Source organism: Lissotriton helveticus, chromosome 3_2 (assembly GCF_964261635.1).
Source record: "Lissotriton helveticus chromosome 3_2, aLisHel1.1, whole genome shotgun sequence".
In the NCBI taxonomy this organism is placed as follows: Eukaryota; Metazoa; Chordata; class Amphibia; order Caudata; family Salamandridae; genus Lissotriton; species Lissotriton helveticus.
The window spans coordinates 130,521,083-130,535,294 of NC_136062.1; the positions used below are offsets into that span (position 1 = coordinate 130,521,083).

The 14,212-nt window shown below is 50.6% G+C and overlaps 1 protein-coding gene across 3 annotated transcripts in view; it reads left to right on the plus strand.

The window, feature by feature from the left end:
- The window catches only part of APBA2 (amyloid beta precursor protein binding family A member 2), a 1,100,835-nt gene that overhangs the window by 895,359 nt on the left and 191,264 nt on the right, over positions 1 to 14,212 (plus strand). For all 3 annotated transcript variants that reach the window (XM_078684922.1, XM_078684924.1, XM_078684923.1), the window contains one exon: positions 12,337 to 12,456. In XM_078684922.1, the coding sequence (XP_078541048.1) occupies positions 12,337 to 12,456 (120 nt within the window). The remainder of the gene's footprint in view (positions 1 to 12,336; positions 12,457 to 14,212) is intronic.

Here is a 14,212-nt window from a genome sequence, read left to right on the forward strand (position 1 = left end):
TGCTCTCTATCCCAGTCGGTGTGCATGCTGCTCACAGGCAGCAAGGCAGCATGGAGGTGTAAGCAGATGTTCTGGACAGTAGTGATGCTGTAGGTAAAGCTTACCTCCTCCTCTGTTCACATTACCTACTGAGAAAAAGTTTGAGAAACAACACATTTTATGTGTAAATTAAGTACTGAGATCTATAGTGTCTGTGTTTAGCCTCGCTCTGGTTAGACCTAAAATCCTACAAAACGCCGTCCTTAGCTGCTGGAAAAGCAGTTCTAAAGGTGAAACAAGTGCAGTGCTTCATGTACAATGCATGGCCGACAAGATAGCTGGAAGGTGGTCACACAGTTTGTAGTATCGTGTGCAGCAGTCTAGTGTTTGGGATAGATTCGTGGGAGGAGCAGGAAAGGGAGGAGCAGGGAACCGGAATGGGAAGGCAGTTAGAGTAGGGACAGGGACAGAAGGAGACATACTGAATAATGCTCCTCAGTAAATACATAGCACGTGTCTGTCGTTATTGAACAGAGACACGACAACTGGCGACGAGGGTGGGATGGTGTAGCAGCCACCCACAGAACCCCTGAAGGAGTGTCCTGTCTTGTGCAGCGTGAAGAGAGGAGAAAAAAAAAAAACACCGTTGAAATACGAGGCCGCCACCCAGATCAAGAGGCCAGCGGTAGCTGCCCCTGCTCCACAGTCCGGTAACTGCGTAGAGCCTAGAGGGAGCAAATGACAGCAAGCGCTGGGGCGCTTTGAAGAGGCGTATCCGGTCGCGCCAAAACGCGGCTCACCCCCGATGCGTGCAAGTCGGCACGCACTGCATGAGGAGAGGTCGGGAGCCCACCCCGACTCTGCCTACCGCTCCGGTGACTAAGGAGCGTCTCTGATGCTGCCTGGGGCCCAAGAAGGGTCCTACTGACCAGCGCTGTCGAGCGCCAAAGAAGACTGACTTCGAGCGCCACTCGGCGCCGACATCGGGATCTCACCCCCGATGCGTGAGATTTGGCAGGCGGTCGCCGAGTGAGCGCGTGACCAAGAGAAGTAAGGCGGGAGCCCACCCCGACCTCACCTGATTGCTGCGGCGCTGTAAAAAGGTGTGGGGACCTGGAGAAGAGTTGCTGCCTCTGAGACCGGCTGTCGGTGAGTCCTGTTCGAATCGGCACTGATTGGAATGAATGGAGAGGAATTCTTGTGTGAACTGAGACTTCTGTGACGGCGGCCATCTTGAAGTCAGGCAGCCTGTAGAGACACCCCTGTTCAAATGCCCAAGCGGCCATCTTCAAGTCAGGCAAGCAGAGCTTGGAAATGAGCATTGACACAAAAAAAACGTAGGAAACAAGCATTGGCGCACAGAATAAACAAGCACTGATAAATGCAATGAACAAGCACTGGCAATAGCAAACAGAATAAGCACATGCAAATGCAAGGGACAGAATAAGAAAATAAGCATGAGCAAAAACAACAATAAAGACAAACAAGCACGAGTACGGACAACAATAAAGTGAACAAACACGAGCGACTGCAAGAGAACAAAATCAACAAACCCAAGTAAATGCAAAAGGGAAAGAAGAAAACAAGCACAAGTACAAACAACAAGTGGTGAAAGGAATAAAAGGGACCAGACATACAACAAGCACAAGCCAATGCAAGAGGCTGAACAAGTAAACAAACATATGCAAAAAAAAAGGGTGGAAACACGAGCAAACACCAGAGCCAACGCAAGCAACCACGAGTAAATGCAAGAAGCACAATATGTAAACAAGCACAAGTAACTAACAAAGATGACCTGAGCACAATCAATAACTGATACGAGCAACAAGAAGTGTGATGAATCGAAGCGACTTTAGCAGCAAGCGCAAGTCAAGGCAACGATAAACACAGCAAGCACAAGCCAATACAAAACCTCGAATACAACAAACACAAGCAAATGCAGATCCCGAACGGAACAAGCACGAGCAAAGGCAAGTACCAAAGTAAACTTCAGAACCACGTGAAGACAAATAATTAAAGGTAGAGGAAGCGAAAGCGGGAATTCGCAGAGCCACGAGTCACGCATGGTGCAGCTGAATGGTGGCCATCTGACCTCAGGAGATCCAAGCCTAACTCACTGAAGCATTACAATTGGGGGTGGGGTTGCACACTACTCACACACCAGTGGTATCGCCCCTAAGGACTGTGGTAAATGTAGTTATGTGTTCCGCGATGCATCTTCTTTCGATTCTCTGCTATCTTCACTGTCTTCGCCATCCCTGGACCCGTGTTTCGGGGTATCACCCCTCTTCAGCAGGGATAGGCCGTGTTCTGGGGTTGCCGGTGGCTGCCAAATATCTGCCAGGTTTAGTACGACTCAGGCACGTAGGTGCGGGGTCCCAGGCTCGTCAGCCAACTGCTTGAGGGAGCTTTAACATTACAATTGGGGGTGGGGTCGCACACTACTCACACACCAGTGGTATCGCCCCTAAGGACTGTGGTAAATGTAGTTATGTGTTCCGCGATGCATCTTCTTTCGATTCTCTGCTATCTTCGCTGTCTTCGCCATCCCTGGACACGTGTTTCGGGGTATCACCCCTCTTCAGCAGGGATAGGCCGTGTTCTGGGGTTGCCGGTGGCTGCCAAATATCTGCCAGGTTTAGTACCACTCAGGCACGTAGGTGCGGGGTCCCAGGCTCGTCAGCCAACTGCTCGAGGGAGCTTTAACATTACAATTGGGGGTGGGGTCGCACACTACTCACACACCAGTGGTATCGCCCCTAAGGACTGTGGTAAATGTAGTTATGTGTTCCGCGATGCCTCTTCTTTCGATTCTCTGCTATCTTCGCTGTCTTCGCCATCCCTGGACACGTTTTTCTGGGTATCACCCCTCTTCAGCAGGGATAGGCCGTGTTCTGGGGTTGCCGGTGGCTGCCAAATATCTGCCAGGTTTAGTACCACTCAGGCACGTAGGTGCGGGGTCCCAGGCTCGTCAGCCAACTGCTCGAGGGAGCTTTAACATTACAATTGGGGGTGGGGTCGCACACTACTCACACACCAGTGGTATCGCCCCTAAGGACTGTGGTAAATGTAGTTATGTGTTCCGCGATGCATCTTCTTTCGATTCTCTGCAATCTTCGCTGTCTTCGCCATCCCTGGACACGTGTTTCGGGGTATCACCCCTCTTCAGCAGGGATAGGCCGTGTTCTGGGGTTGCCGGTGGCTGCCAAATATCTGCCAGGTTTAGTACCACTCAGGCACGTAGGTGCGGGGTCCCAGGCTCGTCAGCCAACTGCTCGAGGGAGCTTTAACATTACAATTGGGGGTGGGGTCGCACACTACTCACACACCAGTGGTATCGCCCCTAAGGACTGTGGTAAATGTAGTTATGTGTTCCGCGATGCATCTTCTTTCGATTCTCTGCTATCTTCGCTGTCTTCGCCATCCCTGGACACGTGATTCGGGGTATCACCCCTCTTCAGCAGGGATAGGCCGTGTTCTGGGGTTGCCGGTGGCTGCCAAATATCTGCCAGGTTTAGTACCACTCAGGCACGTAGGTGCGGGGTCCCAGGCTCGTCAGCCAACTGCTCGAGGGAGCTTTAACATTACAATTGGGGGTGGGGTCGCACACTACTCACACACCAGTGGTATCGCCCCTAAGGACTGTGGTAAATGTAGTTATGTGTTCCGCGATGCATCTTCTTTCGATTCTCTGCTATCTTCGCTGTCTTCGCCATCCCTGGACACGTGTTTCGGGGTATCACCCCTCTTCAGCAGGGATAGGCCGTGTTCTGGGGTTGCCGGTGGCTGCCAAATATCTGCCAGGTTTAGTACCACTCAGGCACGTAGGTGCGGGGTCCCAGGCTCGTCAGCCAACTGCTCGAGGGAGCTTTAACATTACAATTGGGGGTGGGGTCACACACTACTCACACACCAGTGGTATCGCCCCTAAGGACTGTGGTAAATGTAGTTATGTGTTCCGCGATGCATCTTCTTTCGATTCTCTGCTATCTTCGCTGTCTTCGCCATCCCTGGACACGTTTTTCGGGGTATCACCCCTCTTCAGCAGGGATAGGCCGTGTTCTGGGGTTGCCGGTGGCTGTCAAATATCTGCCAGGTTTAGTACCACTCAGGCACGTAGGTGCGGGGTCCCAGGCTCGTCAGCCAACTGCCCGAGGGAGCTTTAACATTACAATTGGGGGTGGGGTCGCACACTACTCACACACCAGTGGTATCGCCCCTAAGGACTGTGGTAAATGTAGTTATGTGTTCCGCGATGCATCTTCTTTCGATTCTCTGCTATCTTCGCTGTCTTCGCCATCCCTGGACACGTGTTTCGGGGTATCACCCCTCTTCAGCAGGGATAGGCCGTGTTCTGGGGTTGCCGGTGGCTGCCAAATATCTGCCAGGTTTAGTACCACTCAGGCACGTAGGTGCGGGGTCCCAGGCTCGTCAGCCAACTGCTCGAGGGAGCTTTAACATTACAATTGGGGGTGGGGTCGCACACTACTCACACACCAGTGGTATCGCCCCTAAGGACTGTGGTAAATGTAGTTATGTGTTCCGCGATGCATCTTCTTTCGATTCTCTGCTATCTTCGCTGTCTTCGCCATCCCTGGACACGTGTTTCGGGGTATCACCCCTCTTCAGCAGGGATAGGCCGTGTTCTGGGGTTGCCGGTGGCTGCCAAATATCTGCCAGGTTTAGCACCACTCAGGCACGTAGGTGCGGGGTCCCAGGCTCGTCAGCCAACTGCTCGAGGGAGCTTTAACATTACAATTGGGGGTGGGGTCGCACACTACTCACACACCAGTGGTATCGCCCCTAAGGACTGTGGTAAATGTAGTTATGTGTTCCGCGATGCATCTTCTTTCGATTCTCTGCTATCTTCGCTGTCTTCCCCATCCCTGGACACGTGTTTCGGAGTATCACCCCTCTTCAGCAGGGATAGGCCGTGTTCTGGGGTTGCCGGTGGCTGCCAAATATCTGCCAGGTTTAGTACCACTCAGGCACGTAGGTGCGGGGTCCCAGGCTCGTCAGCCAACTGCTCGAGGGAGCTTTAACATTACAATTGGGGGTGGGGTCGCACACTACTCACACACCAGTGGTATCGCCCCTAAGGACTGTGGTTAATGTAGTTATGTGTTCCGCGATGCATCTTCTTTCGATTCTCTGCTATCTTCGCTGTCTTCGCCATCCCTGGACACGTGTTTCGGGGTATCACCCCTCTTCAGCAGGGATAGGCCGTGTTCTGGGGTTGCCGGTGGCTGCCAAATATCTGCCAGGTTTAGTACCACTCAGGCACGTAGGTGCGGGGTCCCAGGCTCGTCAGCCAACTGCTCGAGGGAGCTTTAACATTACAATTGGGGGTGGGGTCGCACACTACTCACACACCAGTGGTATCGCCCCTAAGGACTGTGGTAAATGTAGTTATGTGTTCCGCGATGCATCTTCTTTCGATTCTCTGCTATCTTCGCTGTCTTCGCCATCCCTGGACACGTGTTTCGGGGTATCACCCCTCTTCAGCAGGGATAGGCCGTGTTCTGGGGTTGCCGGTGGCTGCCAAATATCTGCCAGGTTTAGTACCACTCAGGCACGTAGGTGCGGGGTCACAGGCTCGTCAGCCAACTGCTCGAGGGAGCTTTAACATTACAATTGGGGGTGGGGTCGCACACTACTCACACACCAGTGGTATCGCCCCTAAGGACTGTGGTAAATGTAGTTATGTGTTCCACGATGCATCTTCTTTCGATTCTCTGCTATCTTCGCTGTCTTCGCCATCCCTGGACACGTGTTTCGGGGTATCACCCCTCTTCAGCAGGGATAGGCCGCGTTCTGGGGTTGCCGGTGGCTGCCAAATATCTGCCAGGTTTAGTACCACTCAGGCACGTAGGTGCGTGGTCCCAGGCTCGTCAGCCAACTGCTCGAGGGAGCTTTAACATTACAATTGGGGGTGGGGTCGCACACTACTCACACACCAGTGGTATCGCCCCTAAGGACTGTGGTAAATGTAGTTATGTGTTCCGCGATGCATCTTCTTTCGATTCTCTGCTATCTTCGCTGTCTTCGCCATCCCTGGACACGTGTTTCGGGGTATCACCCCTCTTCAGCAGGGATAGGCCGTGTTCTGGGGTTGCCGGTGGCTGCCAAATATCTGCCAGGTTTAGTACCACTCAGGCATGTAGGTGCGGGGTCCCAGGCTCGTCAGCCAACTGCTCGAGGGAGCTTTAACATTACAATTGGGGGTGGGGTCGCACACTACTCACACACCAGTGGTATCGCCCCTAAGGACTGTGGTAAATGTAGTTATGTGTTCCGCGATGCATCTTCTTTCGATTCTCTGCTATCTTCGCTGTCTTCGCCATCCCTGGACACGTGTTTCGAGGTATCACCCCTCTTCAGCAGGGATAGGCCGTGTTCTGGGGTTGCCGGTGGCTGCCAAATATCTGCCAGGTTTAGTACCACTCAGGCACGTAGGTGCGGGGTCCCAGGCTCGTCAGCCAACTGCTCGAGGGAGCTTTAACATTACAATTGGGGGTGGGGTCGCACACTACTCACACACCAGTGGTATCGCCCCTAAGGACTGTGGTAAATGTAGTTATGTGTTCCGCGATGCATCTTCTTTCGATTCTCTGCTATCTTCGCTGTCTTCGCCATTCCTGGACACGTGTTTCGGGGTATCACCCCTCTTCAGCAGGGATAGGCCGTGTTCTGGGGTTGCCGGTGGCTGCCAAATATCTGCCAGGTTTAGTACCACTCAGGCACGTAGGTGCGGGGTCCCAGGCTCGTCAGCCAACTGCTCGAGGGAGCTTTAACATTACAATTGGGGGTGGGGTCGCACACTACTCACACACCAGTGGTATCGCCCCTAAGGACTGTGGTAAAGGTAGTTATGTGTTCCGCGATGCATCTTCTTTCGATTCTCTGCTAGCAGAAGATCGAAAGATGATGCATCGCGAACACTTTACTACATTGACCAGAGTCCTTAGGGGCGACACCGCCGGTGTGTGAGTAGTTTGCGACCCCACCCCCATTTGTAACTTTAAAGCTCCCTTGAGCAGCTGGCTGACGAGCCTGGGATCCCGCACCTACGCGCCTGAGTGGTACTATACCTGGCAGATATTGGCAGCCATCGGCAACCCCAGTACACGGCCTATCCCTGCTGATGAGGGGTAACACCCCGAAACACGTGTCCAGGGATGGCGAAGACAGCGAAGATAGCAGAAGATCGAAAGATGATGCATCGCGAACACTTTACTACATTGACCAGAGTCCTTAGGGGCGACACCGCCGGTGTGTGAGTAGTGTGCGACCCCACCCCCATTTGTAACTTTAAAGCTCCCTTGAGCAGCGGGCTGACGAGCCTGGGATCCCGCACCTACGCGCCTGAGTGGTACTATACCTGGCAGATATTGGCAGCCATCGGCAACCCCAGTACACGGCCTATCCCTGCTGATGAGGGGTAATACCCCGAAACACGTGTCCAGGGATGGCGAAGACAGCGAAGATAGCAGAAGATCGAAAGATGATGCATCGCGAACACTTTACTACATTGACCAGAGTCCTTAGGGGCGACACCGCCGGTGTGTGAGTAGTGTGCGACCCCACCCCAATTTGTAACTTTAAAGCTCCCTTGAGCAGCTGGCTGACGAGCCTGGGATCCCGCACCTACGCGCCTGAGTGGTACTATACCTGGCAGATATTGGCAGCCATCGGCAACCCCAGTACACGGCCTATCCCTGCTGATGAGGGGTAATACCCCGAAACACATGTCCAGGGATGGCGAAGACAGCGAAGATAGCAGAAGATCGAAAGATGATGCATCGCGAACACTTTACTACATTGACCAGAGTCCTTAGGGGCGACACCGCCGGTGTGTGAGTAGTGTGCGACCCCACCCCCATTTGTAACTTTAAAGCTCCCTTGAGCAGCGGGCTGACGAGCCTGGGATCCCGCACCTACGCGCCTGAGTGGTACTATACCTGGCAGATATTGGCAGCCATCGGCAACCCCAGTACACGGCCTATCCCTGCTGATGAGGGGTAATACCCCGAAACACGTGTCCAGGGATGGCGAAGACAGCGAAGATAGCAGAAGATCGAAAGATGATGCATCGCGAACACTTTACTACATTGACCAGAGTCCTTAGGGGCGACACCGCCGGTGTGTGAGTAGTGTGCGACCCCACCCCCATTTGTAACTTTAAAGCTCCCTTGAGCAGCGGGCTGACGAGCCTGGGATCCCGCACCTACGCGCCTGAGTGGTACTATACCTGGCAGATATTGGCAGCCATCGGCAACCCCAGTACACGGCCTATCCCTGCTGATGAGGGGTAATACCCCAAAACAGGTGTCCAGGGATGGCGAAGACAGCGAAGATAGCAGAAGATCGAAAGATGATGCATCGCGAACACTTTACTACATTGACCAGAGTCCTTAGGGGCGACACCGCCGGTGTGTGAGTAGTGTGCTACCCCACCCCCATTTGTAACTTTAAAGCTCCCTTGAGCAGCGGGCTGACGAGCCTGGGATCCCGCACCTACGCGCCTGAGTGGTACTATACCTGGCAGATATTGGCAGCCATCGGCAACCCCAGTACACGGCCTATCCCTGCTGATGAGGGGTAATACCCCGAAACACGTGTCCAGGGATGGCGAAGACAGCGAAGATAGCAGAAGATCGAAAGATGATGCATCGCGAACACTTTACTACATTGACCAGAGTCCTTAGGGGCGACACCGCCGGTGTGTGAGTAGTGTGCGACCCCACCCCCATTTGTAACTTTAAAGCTCCCTTGAGCAGCGGGCTGACGAGCCTGGGATCCCGCACCTACGCGCCTGAGTGGTACTATACCTGGCAGATATTGGCAGCCATCGGCAACCCCAGTACACGGCCTATCCCTGCTGATGAGGGGTAATACCCCGAAACACGTGTCCAGGGATGGCGAAGACAGCGAAGATAGCAGAAGATCGAAAGATGATGCATCGCGAACACTTTACTACATTGACCAGAGTCCTTAGGGGCGACACCGCCGGTGTGTGAGTAGTGTGCGACCCCACCCCCATTTGTAACTTTAAAGCTCCCTTGAGCAGCGGGCTGACGAGCCTGGGATCCCGCACCTACGCGCCTGAGTGGTACTATACCTGGCAGATATTGGCAGCCATCGGCAACCCCAGTACACGGCCTATCCCTGCTGATGAGGGGTAATACCTCGAAACACGTGTCCAGGGATGGCGAAGACAGCGAAGATAGCAGAAGATCGAAAGATGATGCATCGCGAACACTTTACTACATTTACCAGAGTCCTTAGGGGCGACACCGCCGGTGTGTGAGTAGTGTGCGACCCCACCCCCATTTCTAACTCACTGAAGCATACCGAGACAGTCACGCCAGGGGCGGACAACATACAATAGTCACCCGAGCGTAGCGAATCTTACCAAAACGAAAGGAAACGACCAAACAAAGACTATCGGCCGAGGGGGGGTCAGCAAAAGAAGGCAGGAAGAAAAGGGAACAGTCCTGTGAAATTGTTATACATTTCACCATCATGTCGGTGAGAGAAAAAACACACACATCCAAACCCTGCATTGAAATACCACCCCCAGTGACGCAGACCAACAATCAGAGTTTGGGTCACCAATGGAACAGGTCGCTGGAATCTCTGGATGACTTTCTTGAAACAACCGGTGAGCGAAGGGACGGAAAATGTCTACTATTGCTACTTCAGCTTGTAGGTCACGAAGGCCGACGCTTAATCAGAACATTTTCAGCAAAAGACACAGAGACATATGGAAAACTCAAAGAGACGCTACGCGCTCATTTCAACACAAAGGACGACGTGGATCATGAACGCATCGCCTTCAACGTGGCACGGCAGGAACCCGGAGAATCATTACCAAACTTCATAACAAGGCTACAAAGTCTAGTGCACCACTGCCATTTCAACACATTTACAGATGAGGAAGCAGTTCGATTCCGGGTAATTGAAGGTTGCTCAAAACCTGAAACAAAACGCAAGATCCTTCAAGGGCAGTTCTCGCTACAAGAAATCATCAGGAGGGCTGACGTTGGAGAGCGGGTTAAAGCAAGACAATCAGCAAAAGAACTGCACCCGAATGCAAGTCACGAAGATAAAGGAATGGAGACGTCTCTCATGTCTGTGGAAAAAGCCCAAGTAACAAACAAAACCAGAAAGAGGGAGGGCGAAGGCAGAATAGAGACAAGACAGCGGAAGAAACCAAGTGACGTGAAACACCCTGAGTTAACAATACAAAAGGCAGTGAAGGATGATTACGACAGCCTCACTGATACGTCTTCATTGAATCACTCAACAGACATCACAAACTATTCGGATGGAGCATCAAGTGAGACAGACCACACAAAGGGGACAGATGACAGTCTGCTCAATGGATATTTGGAAAGGACCAAATACAGACGAGTGGACGAGTCACGCCAACTCTGGACACCGGTATACGAACACACTCGAGCAACCCACTGCCCATCAAATGTTGTAGACACTTCTGAAGAAGCACCAAGCAGGAAGACACATTACACAAGTGTCACTGCCGTTAGTGCACCCAACAAACGAGAAGAAGAAACAAATCACATGAGGCATGGTAAGCCACTCAGGCACCGGAAAGGGATAGGCATGTGCACTAAAGACATCCACGACAATGAGAAAACTGGGAAGAGACAGTTAATGTCATGTGAGAGAGGTAGAGACCAAATGCTCCACGACCAGACCAAAGAAATAAATGCGTGGCTAGCAAATAACCTATCCACAGCAATAACACAAAAGACACCTCAAAAGCTACACTCACAAAAATGTCTTACAGATGACTCCGACTCCAGGAGCATGTCATCACAGACTACCAGCTCAAGAAATGTATCAGTCAAAACGCTCTCAAAGAAATGTTTTCAGAGGAAATCAGCAAAAGGCTCCTCCAATTCAGAAAAAATGTCTGTACGGTCATTCCGGTCAACCGAGTCAAGGTCCTTACAATGCTCATGGCACCAATCACCAAAATGCACAATAGAATCAGAGAACATTCTCCCCGTCCAGAGCAGCATATCTCACGCCAATGACTCAGAATATTTCATCACCCCACAATACAACACGTCATGTCAGTCACAATTATTTCAAGACAAAAACAATATATCGGCACCCCTGAAGGGGTCAGCGAGGCTGACTCAACGCGCTTGCAGAAGGAAACCAGATATACGGGACAGCACACACTAGGTGAGAAAGGACTATCCTGCCACTCGGCAAGGAAGGCAAAATGGGTGGATAAGGAAGAAACATACACATGCCCGGATGATTAAAGAGTCCACCAGTCCCAAATGCGAATGGAAGTGGGTCAGACAAACAGGGTCAACAAATGAGCCCCAAGACCAAACCGAGCCACCCATGTCAGAGATTGCCTTACTGCCTGATATGCACGACTCTGAACAAGAGGACATTGCTGCCCCCGACCGGATGAGACAAAAGGAAGCAAAAACTCATGCAGATGTTCGAAAGAGAACCAGAACACCGTCCACTCTTGAAGGAGATCGAGCGCCAGTCGAACGAGGGCTACCAAGAAAGACAGATTGCCGTCATCGGGCTGAGCTATCAACCGTCATTTCACAAAAGGCAACCACGATTGCGTCAGAATCTGTAAATGAGTGGATGACTCGGAAGATTATTGGAAATCGCAACGAATCTGAGAACCAGAGGATCACACACAATGTCTCGCATTTTCAAAGGCGCACTCCCACAGTCAAGGATACTCTTGTCAAGGCGGCCGACAGCTCGAACAATGCAGTGTCTCCAACAGACTATACCTTGCCAATGCCTGGAGAGCTGACTGAGTCAAGGCCTGGAACGGCAACGCGTCGATGACCCATGCGGACACTCCGCAGACCTGTGTGGCCAGTCAAGGAACTATAAACATGTTTGAAGTTAATTCTATTTTGTTAAGAAAGGGGAGATGTAGTATCGTGTGCAGCAGTCTAGTGCTTGGGATAGATTCGTGGGAGGAGCAGGAAAGGGAGGAGCAGGGAACCGGAATGGGAGGGCAGTTAGAGTAGGGACAGGGACAGATGGAGACATACTGAATAAAGCTCCTCACATAGCACGTATCTGTCGTTATTGAACAGAGACACGACACAGTTGAGAGGGCTGAGCTCCAACCCAGAGACCTTCAGTTCACTTGAATCTGTCTTGTTAGTTCCAGTTTAGTCTTTCATCCAACAAAGTCAGCTAATGATCCCCATTGCGTTAGGTGAAGATAACATATATGAGTAAAGTGCAAATGTCCTATTCATTTTTTATATATCACTTTTTTACTTAGTAAAGTGTTTTACAGCATTCAATTAAAAAATGTGATATTTTTTGCAGGGTCTGAAGAACCTAGTGCAGGTCAAATTGAACATTGTCAGCTGTCCTCCGGTCACCACGGTTCTTATAAAGCGTCCTGATCTCAAGTACCAACTGGGCTTTAGTGTACAGAATGGAATTGTAAGTACACTTTTTTTGAGGTAGATATTTACAGTAGAATATTTTCAGACATTTTGCTAAGAGGTGATGTAAGAGGTTTTATACACTGATGTAATTGAAGCATTAATTTTGGCCAGTGCCCGGTTAATACTCTTGTAACACTTTTGTATGCGCTTTTAAATGTCTTTGTGAATTGTGCACAAAATATTTAAAATGGGAATGTGCAGGGAGAATACACATCTAATTAGTGCACTTTGGAAGGAGTGTTCCTGTTTTGTAATTATACTAATGGGAAGTTGGTCGTTTAGGGGCAGATTCAAAAAGGCATCTAAGAATACATAAGAGGTTTCCTCTTGTACTGCTCCTCGTACTCATATATTTCTATTCAGCACAAAATTGCTGAAACCATTAAATATAACTCACATTGAATTGCTAACAAATCATTCAAATTTGAATCTATGTTAAACGTTTTCTCATTTTCATTTTGCAATCCCATCCACCATTCCCACCCTGTATCTGGCTCCAGGAATTGGTTTCAAGTTTCCACTTCCAAGAAAGATACTTCCTTTTGGTCTAATGCTCCAATGATGTAAGATGGACACCCAGCCATATTTTAATGTCTGGACCATGAGGCATTTAGAAAACATAAGTGTTTGGAACATTTCCTCTCAATTAACTCGAATTTCTATATTCACTCACTCTCAAACCATCAGTCACTGGTCTGTCAACCAACATGATGCCGATGTGTGTCACACGGTTTTGACATCACACAATGAGAGAAAGAGTGAGCAGGAGACCATTGACAGAGTGGTTTTCCAGCTCATGTGAACAGTTGATTTCCATTACAGCTTTTGCACCATCCCCAGAGCATCAGCAGTAGCCTCAGATGATTTTTTTTCTGATCGGGTGGTGCGTTGGGCTATGTGTGGAGCAGGGGCACTTAGACATTGCTCAGCATAAAGCCCTCTACTTCTCAGTAACCCCTTCCCCATTAGAGCCCCATCCGGAAACGGTCTACAGCACTGGTGTAGCAAGGTAGGGGCACGCGTTTTGGGGGGACAATAGCCTCCCCCCAACCATGCGTTTACCATAGGAATGCAAAAGCAGGAATCATCGCCAGCAACCCCGCCCCCCGCTCCAACATGCGGCAGCTGTAGGGACTTAAAGGCAGGGACTCTGTCTAGCTAAGCCACTGGTCTACAGGTTGCAGTTTAGCTGTCAATCATGCAGCAGGAGAATTGGCACAGAGATTCAGATGAATGCAGGGCCATCTGCACACCAATTATGGCTGCCTCTTAATTATCCACCCAGGACGCGCTGGGGTAATTTTATTATCTTTCATTTGCTCCCATGCCTCTGTTTCCATGCCTCTGATCTAAGGCCCTGGCCACTATCCTGATGCTGCTGTCTCCTTGATTTCTCCTGGTCATCCTTCTCACACACATTGAAATGTTTCTAGAAGTTGACAAGTCTGCAATTCAGTTTCAGAAAGATCTAGACCTAGGTTCAATCGTTTTGTTTGATGGTTTAACTATTGAAATCATGGATTGTTCTCCATATATGTGCTCATAGCAACCCAATCTTGGGCAACTGTGCCCACCTTCGTCACTGACCTTGCTTAGTGGGCTCTCCAAAACAAGTTGTGTAAAGCAAACTCATGATAACAGTATGATACAACTAAGTTTTCTTCTCATCGACAAAAGCATTATCATTTTTAGGTTGAACCTTAGCGGCGCGCGTGCACTGTCTCTCGACATGCTGTATTCAGTGTATGGGT